Source organism: Astatotilapia calliptera, chromosome 20 (genome assembly GCF_964374335.1).
Source record: "Astatotilapia calliptera chromosome 20, fAstCal68.1, whole genome shotgun sequence".
NCBI lineage: Eukaryota > Metazoa > Chordata > Actinopteri > Cichliformes > Cichlidae > Astatotilapia > Astatotilapia calliptera.
Window position 1 is genome coordinate 8,844,469 of NC_137441.1, and position 13,633 is coordinate 8,858,101.

Below are 13,633 nucleotides of genomic sequence, written 5' to 3' on the forward strand. Positions count from 1 at the left end.
ACCATCTGCATTAAACAATACCTCATTCAGCAGCAGCTGGCAAAGGGACATAGACATTTATTGATGTTAAGGCAGAACATTGGTGGAAATGAGGATTTTCTCTTTTTTTTCTTTCTTTTTTTTGGCCACTTCCTATTGGACACCATTAAGTGCAGCTGCGAGCGGTTTCAGATCTGTGACAGGGAATAATCCCAGCATGAGAAATAAATAGCTTATACAAAAACATGCTACTCCACATTTCTTAAATATCTCTGCGCTGCAGATGTGCTGATATTCCTGTGCTGGATTAAGAAAAGCGTCATAACCAAGCTCAAGGGAGTCTTAAAGTTCATGCAAACTATGTGTTATAAGGAAATAGTGCAGTCATAAAAGTCAGTGACAAAAACTTGTAAGATTCATCGAAGTTGTGATTCTCTGAAGGTTTAATTGCTGGTGTAAATGTGAGTGAGTGAATGTATGGTGTGTGTGTGTGTGTCTGATTCTGCCTCTTAGTCCTGTTGTTAAAGGGTGTTGCACGCCACAGTAAATCCCAGAGGTTGTTAGCACGCCCAGCTGCTTGTGCAGGTCTCCATGTTTCTGTCAGCGAGGTTGTTCACTGCAAACTCTTTCGCCTCTGATTGAGGAAATCCTCTGACTGTTTGCTCTGTTTGCTGAAATGAAACATCCCAATGGTTCCGCCATCTCTCCCACAGGCCCTGTACACAGAGACTTTCCCATGAAGACCATGCATGTTTACTAGGGTTTGACAGATATATAGCTCTTTGATGGGCCATAACAGTACCGGTGATCCTGTGCTAGCAGGGGGTCACGTTATAGACTGATCTAATACCCTGTTTTAATTTATTCCACGATAACATTGTTCCTGAAACAGTAATTAAGAAAGAGAAAGACACTTAAAACCAATCATATTATTCTTAGTTCAATTCATTTTATTGTCCAACAGGAGGGAAAACACTGAAACATAAACACAATAAAACACAGCAGGACAACCGAATACATATTACAAAACAAGGTTTATATGTAAAAACAACAAAAATTATTAAATACATTGTATTTTGAAAACTTGCACCTAAAAAACAGCCATTAATTTATGCAGTTATGAGGTTATTTAGTGATTTTAAATGGTCTGCCTCACTGTTTTAGCCATGTGACAGGCTGGCAAATTGTCCAGGGTGTACTCTGCCTCTTGCCTTATGGTTGTCTCTAGCATGAAAATATGCAACAAATATTTCACAATTCTAGGTCCTAAAATCAAGAAAATAATCATTATATTAATTCTACATGAATTGTGTTTTAAACACAGTTTTTAGAACCAAATGTGACTGCTTCATTGTCTTTTATGACTGTAATTTTGACCACAATTTATGAAATTAGCCCTATGTTGTGCTCAGTAGGACTTGAAACTAGCAAATGAGACCATAAACTCATCAGAAAGGTATTCACTGAGGTCAAAGATGAAGAGAGCTAAAGGTCCATTTTCCTGTAGATGTCTGTACAGTTACATTATTTCCAGTTATTGCCCCCCCCCCCCCCCCCCCCCCCCCCCCGCTTGACATTAGTAAGAATGAAGTTCCTACAGCCATTCTAGTGTAGCTAAGGTTGTCTGCTCCAAAGTGATTAACAGAGGTAAAATTTGAAACTAAAAACTCTGCAGTTTGTCATGTTTTCAGCTACCTTTTGCAGCCTCTAAATAGGAAAAAAAAATCATTCTGTACAATTTTTTCATTTAGTCAAGTTGCCTTTATTTATATAAAGTTTCATAGGTGCAACATGACAGAAGTTGATCCTCTGTCCTTTCCATGTGAAGAAAATCATCAGGGATCATATGACAAAAAGAACAAATTAAAATCAGTGATAAAATTAAACATATGTCATGATAACCACAAATTTAACAGCAAGTATGGGATAATAAAAACAGGATAAACTAGGAAAACATACCAACAAGAAAAAATCACAAGGAAAAAGCAATAAAACCAAACTTAAAAGGGAAGATAGTGAAATAGTGGGACAGAATTTATTGCGGGAAACTGAGAAAATGTATCTACATGAACACAAACACTTCCTCTAAACATCCAATAATGAACGCTTCCACATGGTGGGGAAGATTTTTTTTCCCCTCCCATTTGATCTGGATAATGTCTTGTTTTGTTTTGGTCAGTTCATTTGAAACTGACTGAAATAAATCCTGTCTTTGTGAGGCACAACACGCTGCAGAGATGCATCATGCTGCCTGTTCAATTGTTTATTTAAGGAAGAAAAAAACCCTCAAGTCTGTGCTGCTGGATTCTCACCTCAAGCCCTGGGCTTTGGCAGCCTGCTGACTCCTAAAGCTTGATTGTCCGAGCCTGAAACAGAACAGAGCAGTGTTAAGACGGTGTGCATTGTTCCCTAATTTCTTCTCTGGGATTTCCTTTTACCAGCTCTCCCCGCCCACCCTTCACTCTCCATCATCCTCCCTCTCCTTCTGAAGGCCTTGCCAAGTTGTCTGGCACATGAAAACAATTGTTCTTGCATGTTTGAGGAGACACAACTGTCTCCTTGCATTGGCGAGCTTCTCCCCCGCCGAAGCTCAGCTGACGGTCAAACAGACAGACTTCCTCTACCTCCTCTTCCTCCTTTTTGGGAAAGCGTTCATGTTCAGTAAAATCAGAAGAAAGGTATCTCAGCCTGGAACCACTAAGTGACTCACAACTATCAATATCTTTGACATGCAGGTGGAGCCAGGGGCCATCTCTCCAGCCAGCGAGTGTTTGAAACATGCTGAAGCAGACTCTGAGAGCAAAAGCCATTAAAATATTACCATGTGCAGGTTTATGTCTAACAACAGCTCTCTGGCAAGACTACAAAATGATGAAGCTAAGCACCCATGTGGGAATCAGTCCTGGGCTCCCAGATGATGCTGAAAAATGCTTTACATCCTTCCTGTTTCTGGATCATCTATTTTAACTTTTTTCTATTTTATGTTAGTGAGGCAAGGACAGGAACACTTTGAGCTGCCGGAACCGTGATTTGTGTCTCATTTGCAAAGGTGTTTTCATAGACCGAGCTCAGTTGTACTCATTAAATTGTGCTTCCAAAATGTGCCACTTCCTCTTCTTAAGTAACTGTCAATCACCAAGAAGAACAACGAGATCTAAAATGACACCAGTTTTTCTCTACTTTTATTCATGAATAACTCTGTACCATAAATCTGTAGTGTACAATAAAGCGCTGAGCTTCTCAATGAGAATTACAAAGAAACACATTGTACACACACAGTGCAGTTGGAGCTTTGCATTTTATTGCACAATTAAACATTATTGTAGCATCTCATACCCAAGTCATGCAACACTTATTTGGGGAAGTCCAAAACGCTTTCGCTTGAAAGTTTGGAAAAATAAGCAATGAGCAATATGTGAAAAATCCAGTATCCAGTTGGCTATACATACAAAAAAAAAGAGAAGAAAAATATAAAACCTTCCTTTGATGAAGATACATGATACAGCAGAAATAATTTACCTAATTTAGTAGAAAATGCTCTGTTTCTAGTAGTTTTAGGTAAGACAGCAGAGCTCCATCTATTATCGTCATGTCACAGAACATAAAACTGGCAGGAGGAGGTGGAACTGCCGTCTGGCTTCATTTAAGCTCCGCTAAAATTCTCTGCTGGGACTGGGATGTCCAAGGAGGAGGAAAAACTTACCAAAGTGAAGCGGTAAACCTTTGCAGTGATCTCCAGGTGGATCCTCTGGACGCTCGCCTGTCAGACATGTTAAACAGATCCAGACTGATTTTTACTGACTTTACTTGGGTTCTTTGTTCCCGCCCTTTCCTTCTGATCATCTCCGTCATGTTTTTTTTAATCTTTCATCTTAGTAAAAACTAAAAAATTGTTGATTTGATTGAACACTCAGTATTTTGTTCGCTCACTCTGAAAAGCATCACTAGAGATCCGTACATCTGGGTCCCAGTGCCGGATGATGTCAAGACTGGCGATGACCCAAAGCCCCGCCGCACAGAGAGTTCCTCAGAGAGGTCGGCTGCGTGTTGTTTTCCCTTCCTCTGCCTACGTGACATCTTCCTGCCGGGGGGAGCCTCAGGGAGCCATCTGAGGAGGCCCAGTCCCTGGGTGAGGAGGACAAATTCGACTTATCCTGACACAGCAGGTGGGGGAGGGACGGCAAAGGAAACTCAGACCCCCAGCATGCACCTTTAGCTGCCTTAAAATTAACTTTCCATACAGCCTCCTGTTTCACCAGGGAGCTTTCTTCTGTCATTCAGAGGACTGAGTTTGCAGTCTTATTCAAAGAGATGCCAGAAGGGAACTTGGGCTCAGCTGTGTGTCGCTGAGCTGCAATCTGCCTGTTACAGCTTTCATTACAGACTGGAGAAGAAGCCCACAGAGACTGGGCGGCTTTTGCTTTGCAGCATTATGAAATACAGACACATGGCAAATTAAAGGAAAAAGTTGAACCCTTGACCCCTACAGGTAGGGGATCTTTTTTGTGCTGTGGGGAGCATTTCACAGCCACTATTTGAGTCTGGTTGTATTTTGATTTATTTATTTATTTATTTAGTTAGTTAGTTAGTTAGTTAGTTATCTTTCAGGGGATCATACTGGTTTAGATAAAGTTATTGAAGGCCACGCATTGGAAAAATTAATCCAAAAGTGTTTATAGGTAATAAAAGCACTGCAAACATAAATCAAACTAAATACTTAATAAGCATTTGAACTACTCTTCATCTTGCCAGTTATCTGATGTGCATGTATGTGTCTTAGAGAAAAGCTGCACAAATCAAGTTACAGTTCTGAATTATCACCTTTATCCATTTAAAGCTTGTTTATCCTCATGGAAAGGTGTCCTTTGGGAGGATAATGCCCCCTCCACTGGAGTATTATGATATCTACTGGAATGCTTGAAAAGGGATAATGTGATAGATATGTGATTGATATTGGCATAGCTATGGAGATTGTGGACGAACATGTTAGACAGTGGTCTCCAACATCATCACCATCATCATAATCATCATTATCATCATCATCCTCAAAATGTCAAATGAGGGAAAATCTTTTGGAAGACTGGTCTTCCTTCCCTCCAGTAGATTTTCAGGGGCTCAGAGAACAAGTGCCAAGGGACACTGGAGCTTTTCTGACAGCATGTGGTGCCTGAACACTTTACTGGGACATTTTATGATAGCATTTACTTTATCTGCATTTGTCAGTGAAAGCTATCTGAATTTGCTATGTGCTACAGAAACCAGAGTGCACGAAAAGATGGCAAGCACAAGAGAAAGTTCTCTTTTGCAGCTGAAAATAAATAAAACAGTAATCATTTGTCATGCTGATAGCGATGTGAGAACCTGAATATCAAATACAGCGATGTTTCCTACTAATAAGAAATGACATGATAAAAAGATACATATCTTGAAAATCTGCTCTGAGATTAAATTTGCATCATTTGCAGTCACTAAGTGTCACTTAGCTTTCACTTCAATACTACACTGTGACCTCTGACCTCTCACCCCATCTCCCTGTCTTTTGGGCCCACAGCAGTGATTTATCCCTCTGACATACCAACAGCTGTGTTGGGGGCTCTGAACAGAGTGTGGGCTACTATTTGCCGTGACTAATCGATAACAGACTTCAAAAAAACACCAATCATGAGTTTTGGGAAAAACACACCACTCAGTGACACTGGAAACCCCGAACCTTTTGCCGTGGGTCTGCAAGGCTTCATAAACAACACACTGGCACCATCACTGTAAACAGTGGAAATGTTTGTATGTCTGACATCTTTCAGCAAAGACATAAAAAGACATTTATACCTCCAAATTTGCTATTAGAGTCAATGTTTTCAAATGTTTATTAGAAAAGAGCAGCAATTTTGCAAACTGCAGCTGCTTATTGTATATTGGAAGTACTCTTTTTTTTTTAAAAAAAGTGGGTGGTGAAATAGAAGACCTCAACAGATTGTTGGTCTCAGATATATACACTCCATTAATCTCCTCTTTAGTGCAGGAAATCTGAACTACATTATGATATGATTCAAATAATTTTGTTTGAGTCAAATGTGTTGTTGTTGTTTTTTTTCTTTTAAAGACGGGAATTGTTTTTGTTTTATAAAATATATTTTATTTAAAATGTTGCCAACAAAAAAGACACCAAACAAAAAATAATCCACAACTTTTTTTTTTTCTTTAAAAATGCACTGCATCTTTGAAAGGCTTATGCGTAAATTTCCAGTCAAGTATAAATATTCCTTTCTTTGGTTCCATTATTTGATCCAGCATGTGTACATGTAGATGAGCACGCTCTCCAAAACCAGCTTCGACTCTTCCCTGAGAAAGTCTTTGAGGGTTTTCAGGCTGTCAGTCATTCACTGGTCTTCAGTCAGCGCGTCATTCGCAGCGGACCAAGCCCTCGCATTTTCAAACAGTCTTTTCCATCTTTGATCTGGAAAGAAAGACATTCTTGGGTCATATATAAGCACTCCAAAAAAACAAAAACAAAAAAACAAAAAATCTGCGCCATAAAGGCTTACAAAAGCGATGTCACGTGAATAAATGTAGTTCCTATCAACAACTAAGTGTTTTGCGTAGCTCTGGTTTTCTTGCAGAATTAAAAAGACACTATGTGTGAGGAATTTAAAGTGATGGTTAAGAAATACACTGTGTTATACTGCGAACAAACATCAGCATAAAAAATACATAGGTTAAAAAATGAGCTGCACTGCTAAGTAATAGGCATGGTGCATTTCATTGCGCACGATTATTGACATAAAATTGTTGGCATTTTTAACCCAGCAGTTAAATCTAAGCCTTTTAAATCGAGCTCTGACATATAAAACATTTACCCCTTTTCTCTGGTTGCTCAAACAGAAGGTGCAGATGGTCCGCGGCTGCTTTTCCCCAAACTCTCCTTGCGCATGGACCCCGCCGAGGCACGGCTGCCCATCTGCGCCACCGTCTCCAATCAGAAGCACGTTGGCCAGATGAGAAATGTAGCTGGATGCCAGTCGAAGAGTTTCAATCTTGGAGAGCTTTCTGTCCACGGGCTCTGTGGGTATGAGAGTCCGGAGAGCCGTGAAAGCGGTGTTGACACTCTGCGTCCTGCCTCTCTCCCTGGCGTTAGCCGCGCTCCTCTGTTTCACGACCACCGCGGAGTCTCCTTCCAGTTTGCTGGAAATCCGTCTTCGTTTGTCGGTGGAGCTACAGTAACTTTGCTCCGAACTGCCATCGCTCTCACTGCGGTTCTCATCGTCCTCGGAGGTGACAGTGAAGTCCGAGTAGATCATGTGCGTCGCCACAGGCCGCAGCATGGCAAAAGTCATCATTGAAAAAGTTACCAGTCCTTACTCCAGATCCGCTGTGCAACCAGTCGGAAAACAACCTCAGGGACCGTCCCTACCTACATCTCAAAAGTCTGTTACGTACAACCAAAAACGTACGGCTCTAATAAAGCTCACCAATTTCTCATAAGTCCGTTTTGCAGGGCCTATTCAGGGATGGACACAGACTACCTGGTCAGCTGGGCTCTTATAGCTGGATGGGAGGAGCTGACAGCAACATTTACAGTTACACTAGCCTCTCCAGTGAAACGGACTCAATAAACTGTGGTCATTTCCACTTAAAGGGGAAACGTTAGGAGAGACTCAAGAGAGAGTTGTTAGAAGAAAAAGGGATCTCTGGAGACTCACAAACACAGTGTGGTCACCAAAAAGGTGGAGCATATGGGAATATGACATCTAATGTAATAGCAGTAGTAGCTAGTAGGAATAGTAGAATTTATTAAGTGGCATGGCAATGTTGTATTTATTTACTTTAAACCACTTTAAATTATTCATTAAGTCTAAAAATATTAAAGTTTTTAATTTCCTGATTTGCCTTGTATGTAAAACCAAACTAATAACTGTTAGTAAAGGGGAAGTGGGATAAAAAAAAACACTTTACTTCTTTTGCTCTATTTATTTTTGTTTTATTTTATTTGTACTTATTTTAACTGTAAAGTAGCATCACACAGAAGCATTCAAAGTACAAGGTGTAGTACTGAACTAAATCTACTACATTCCAGTGCATGAGATGCAACCATTCTTAATTAATATATAATAAATGCTTCATTAGAAGTTGCATGATTAGAAATGTTCAAAATTCAAAGCACTGATCAATGTGTAAAGCTTTAAAGGCATTTAGGTACTGAAGTTTGCTCTCTAGTTATTTTACAGTAAATTTGTTTCTGCCGCCCACCAAGGTCTGTTTCTGTGTGCTGGTGAAGCACATCGGTAAACACTAAGACGAAATTAACTTAAAGCATACACATGCAGTTTATAAAGTGATTTCTCCACTGTCATATTTGGTAGTAGTAGTACTAGTAGTAACAATGATAACAAGAATAAAGTATTTTTATTTTTATTTCTTCTTTGGGAGAATACATTAACTATATCTACTGCACAGCAACAGACTTAGACTAGCTTGAGTAAATACTGTTGTGTCCCCATATTGAAAGCTGTTTTTAGCTCTTACTGAGGATCACAGGTCACAGTGGGAGAAAGTTAAGTAAGAGTAAACAAACAATGAACAGATGATCCTGGAATCACAAGAATTTAATCAGTTGCTGCCCATAGTTTATAAAAACAAAGTGGTGCAAAACGGATGATTCAGTGTCTCTGAAGCCACATGAGCAGAGGCAAGTCGGCAGCACATTCAGCCACTTCAGTGTGTCTCAGCTGCATCAACAGTCAGACACCCAAACTGTCTGCTGAGGGAGGGCTTACAAAACAAAATGAATCAAACACAGGACCCCGCAGAGCTAAAGGCTGTGTGAATGTTCAGCTTCAGAATTAAGATACTCTCTCCAGAGATTCAACTTCATCTGAATTAATTAAAAATATTATGAGCTAGAAGAAGACACGCCAAACGATTTTAATTTGTTTTGAAATCTGATGATCCAGTAATAACACATTAAAGGTCAACGAAGCCGCTCAACTATTAACCAACAAATTAGATTGCTGTACGGTTAATTACATCTATCAGGAAGTCTTGCCGGGAATTTATTATCTTTGTGCAGTATGTGAATTTGCAGCTGCTCCGGTTCGCGTGCCCTACAGTAGTTTGTGAGAATTCTGACTTGGCACCAAGATTAAGCTTTCTGAGAACAACTCTCGCATTTCATGGAACTGTGATAGACTTTTGTGCCTTTGCAAAAAGGAGAAGCTCAAATTATCTAGAGTGATGAAGTAAAAGCATGTTGTGTTTGCCACCCACTGAGGTCTGTATCATTGCGCTTTAGATATCTCTGAGAACAGCAGATCACACAGATGAAGGTTTTCTGTGTGAGCTGTTGCACATTTTGCTGTTCTGTTGATGGCTGTCAGGGGTGCAGAATTCTGTATATAAATTTGTGGTCTTTAAAGAGGATGAGAATCGGGACTAAGATCCTGTGATTTTTGTCTGGTGAGGCTGACATTTCTGGCTTTAGGTACAACTGATATGCCAGGTAACCAACGCCTTTGTTTTAGGCCAGATTGTTGTTTCCTGTAGCGTAGCTTTCTAGTCCTTCCAGGTGTTTCTCATGTCTTCCTCTTGCCAGTTCCTTTTTTTTATCTTAATGACTTACGCTTTCCTGTATGATTCTATCCTTGAATTAAAATTATTTGAACTTTTTTTCTTTTGCTGGTGTCCTGCATTCAAGTTCTCTTTTTCTATGAGGTATCTAGTCTAATGAGTCTGGTGCTAAGTTAAAACAGCGTCTGATTGGACTTTCATGACATTTAGTACACACTCTTGGGATAAACAGAAATAAACCATTGATTTTCCTTTACCAAGGACCAGGCTGCATCTGTTATTAATGCCACACACCGACATTTTAAGAAGGTTGGTGCAGGAACTGCTACTTACAGTCACACCATGCATTTTTTTTCCTGTACAAAAGCACTTCTACTGCAACAAAACTTAGAAAATATACTTTGTGAAATAGATGTAAATTTACTAAAGCATAAAATGGTTAGTCATTTAAAAGTGGCTTTAATAATACTTATAATAATAATGATAATGAAGTACTTTACTATCTTGTTCTGCTTCTTGTAAAACAATATATTTGAAAATTAATCAATAATTACAATAATTACATTTCAGCATTTAAAAAAAATGTTTTAGGTAGGTGTGCCTACTGGTGAGTTAACCATTACAGAACCATGAAAAATGAACTGGTTAATTATCAGTACTGTAACTGTAGGGCGGCTGTGGCATAGACCTTACATTGGGTGGTGGTCTAATAAATTTGTTAAGCACTGTACATCAAAAATGGACATTTCTGAGTATTTGAATACGCTGACATGAACATTTAGATCAAAACAGATATTTGCTCAAGTGCAACTTCAAAGAGCTAGTGTCTAATTAACTCCACAATTAGAGCGGATAAAAAAAAGTTGAAAGAAATTCACTCTATTTCTTTCTGAGGTGGCAAAGGCACAGTATTGTCCAGTCTTCTATCTTTAAATTCTGATTTATGTCACTGACGGCTGTGCAGAGCATGACAACACCACTTTGGTGCTCTGCCCCATTCCTTTGATGTCCTGTGCTGCTGACACAAAACAGATGATTAATGCCCTTTTTAATGAATACATCCCTTCAAAGGGCATGTCTGGTGATACTGTGTTTGTTCTGCTGTCAAGAAATCCACTCATATGCTAGAAAATCAACAATGGATAGTTCCTACTAACCAGTGTTGCATGTGTATTAGCAATTATAGTTTATTCCTCTGTGACATCAAGCTCCATTGTTGTTCAAAAGCTATTAAAAAGACATCAGTGGGCTCAACACTATTGCACAATGTGACACGTTTCTTTTTTTACAATCAGCATGGGCTCTGAAGTTTATTTTGAGCTGACCTCGGACACACTTTCCTGCTGTGCTAAATACACATTTTAACGCTAAATCTGGAGCTCAAAGAGATTCCAGTAAATGCAGTATTTTGTCCGGTTTAGTGATGTTGGGTACACTGAAAGAAACTAGCCATTTTACAGATGATGTATTGCATTTGTGATCAAATTACATCATCAGTAGCTCAAGGCTTGCAGCCACAGACAGGCTGGAAAAAATTAAAATATCAGTAGAAGGGACTTATTTATTGTGGGTCTTTTAGGATTTGGGGACTTTTTCTTTCAGCAGCACTAAGGCTAGGTAAAGATTCATTGGAAAAAGATGCTCACGGTCATTTGACCTTAGATTTTGGGTGCATCACCTACCTCAAGAGGTTTCTAAATGTCTGTTTCGTTTCTCTTGTGTCACTTACCATCGTGCTTCTTCCTCCCATTCAAAGATCTTTTGAAATTGTAGTTCACACATAAGAGCTCATAGTACTGTATTACCCCTATAGAGCACTTTGCTCTCAGACTGCTGGTTCTTAGGGTATATAAAAGCACAATGGGAGGTAGAGCCTTCAGTTTTCAGACCTGTCTTGTTTGGAACCAACTCTCAAATTTAAGAGACAGACACCATCTCTAATTTTTATGGTTAGGCTTAAAGCTTCCTTTCCTAAAGCATATAGTTAGGGCTGGATCAGGTGACCCTGAATCCTCCCTTCGTTATACTGCAATACCCCGAGGCTGCCAGCGGCTTCCCATGATGCGTTGAGTTTTGTGTGTCTTTGTCCTGTTTTCCTCCCCTAACCTCAGAAGGGACTTACTCAACCTGGTTCTGCCGGAGATTTCTTCTAAGGGAATTTTTCCTTCCCGCTGTCACCAAAGTGCTTGTTTATAGGGTCTCATCTAATTGTTAGGGTTTTCCCTGTTTTCTATATATTACTGTAGGGTCTTTACCTTTCAATATAAGGTGCCTTGAGGCAACTGTTGCTGTTATTTGGCGCTGTATAAATAAAATTGTTACAGATTTTAGGTTTATGAATAAGTTTTGAGAAGATGAGTCTTGCTATTCATACTTTCATTAACGCACACTTTCCTTTTCACAATCGTTAGTTTATGAGGGGCAGCCAATCAAAAGTAAGTTTCCATAAGTGAATGAATGGAGGGGCTGTACCAAAGTGTAGGTTTTCTAAGGAAGTCCAATAATGCAAATATGGTTTTGAAAATGAAAAGACTCTGTTCCCTTTAACAATAGTTCTGTTTTGCATTAAAGTTATTACATGCAAGCTGAGCAAAAATGTTGTATAGAGTTTTTGTTTGTCCCCTGGCTGTATCATATTTAGCCGATGCCACAACAGGCGTCTTGGGCTTTTTCCTACACCTCCAACTAAAGTCTACAGAGCAATTCTTGAGAAGTAAGCAGATGTTAAATACCCGATAATTGATCACTGACAATGCTTTCCAATTACTTTGATCATCATTTATAGTGGAAACTCTCCAAAAGAGCCACATCACAGTTCTGCAGGCTGAGTGAAATACAGCCTATTGTCATTAAGCCACATGAACACTTTCACAAAGCTACATAGAGTAGAAGGTTTGTGCACAATGTGTCTCTGTTTTTAGGTCAGAGGGTGGATACGGCGTTGCAAATCTGGCACAAATTACACGCCTGCAGCCACCAGCAGTCTGAGGGAATTCCGGATAGGAAGCTGTGAGAAGTCCTCATCGACTTAAACGGAGTTAAACCTAAACTCTTTCAAGAGGGTTTGGCTGTAATGCCTCCCCAAGTGGAACAAATGGGTGAGCTGGCTAACCAGAGATCATTTTTCAGCTTCATTTTAAAATGTGGACAAACTAAACAAGGAAGCCAGAATCAACTTAATAGTATGTAAGCAGTTTGACTGCGCCACTGAGTCACTTTCTAGATAAAGATTGATGACTTTATAATGCATTTCAAGATGAATCTGCCACAAAAATGAAATCCACAAACATGGAGAAAAATTGATTTCTACACAGATTTTTACTGGAATATCTGACACAACAATAAGCTGGTTAGTATTGTAGAAAATTGCATCATTTTAATTCATACAGTTCTATACCATTACAGGCATATAATTTCAACAATGATAAAAATGTTTTTCAATAGGATTTGGATGCTGAAGATGATACTCCAGTTCTTTTCCAGCAGATATGACGAAAACAAAGTGAAGATGAAAGACATGTTCTGATGTTTTTTGGTTGTTGTTGTTTTTTTTTTTATTGAATTCAAGATATTTGATGTCTATGTGTTGCAGACACAAAGCCTGCTGTAATCAGAAAAGGTTCAAAAGCCATTCATTACTGAAGTCTAACGTTTTTATTTTTTATTTTTAAAGCAGAAGCCACTCTAACAGCTACATAAACAAGATACTCATCTAATGACCTTTTCCTTAATTAGTGCTTTTAATGTGAATAGAGCTTTTAAAGTCCAACATGCTTATTAACTCTTCCTAACCTCCTCATTATAAAAGTTATTGCTTAGAGCCCCACAATCTGCATGGGTTCCCTCAAAATAGCACAAAAAAGGAAAGACAGTTAAGATACTGTCAGAACTATTTTATAAGTGTGCACATCAAAAACATAAATTTTAATATCACTTAGACCCCCGGAGAGCAGTCATTTTGGTTTTCTACCTTAGACCCCTGCGGAGTCATCATTTTGCGTTTCTACCTTTAAAAGCCGGAGAGCAGTCAGTCAAATGCTGGAGTCATTCATATGTATATTAGGTCGTTACCTAGGAATTCTAGGTAACGACC

The 13,633-nt window shown here is 39.2% G+C and overlaps 1 protein-coding gene and 1 long non-coding RNA gene across 5 annotated transcripts; both read right to left on the reverse strand.

Annotated features, from left to right (window-relative positions):
• Positions 1 to 1,717: 1,717 nt before the first annotated feature.
• LOC145422706 (uncharacterized) lies at positions 1,718 to 4,358 on the reverse strand. Of its 4 annotated transcripts, none has more exons than XR_013903995.1 (4): positions 3,910 to 4,358; positions 3,683 to 3,739; positions 2,292 to 2,345; positions 1,718 to 1,793 (listed from the first exon to the last, which is right to left on the reverse strand). It is a non-coding gene; the product is annotated as an uncharacterized LOC145422706 (long non-coding RNA). The 4 variants fall into 4 exon arrangements; XR_013903994.1 differs by having other exon boundaries at positions 1,718 to 1,788; positions 3,938 to 4,254; XR_013903993.1 differs by having other exon boundaries at positions 3,938 to 4,254.
• A 1,731-nt stretch (positions 4,359 to 6,089) lies between these two features.
• On the reverse strand, positions 6,090 to 7,849 carry tcf15 (transcription factor 15). The gene is made up of 2 exons (XM_080294372.1): positions 6,834 to 7,849; positions 6,090 to 6,433 (listed from the first exon to the last, which is right to left on the reverse strand). The coding sequence occupies exons 1-2, from the start codon at positions 7,311 to 7,313 to the stop codon at positions 6,371 to 6,373; spliced, it is 543 nt and encodes a 180-aa protein (XP_080150498.1). The 5' UTR covers positions 7,314 to 7,849; the 3' UTR covers positions 6,090 to 6,370.
• Between the last annotated feature and the right edge of the window lie 5,784 nt (positions 7,850 to 13,633).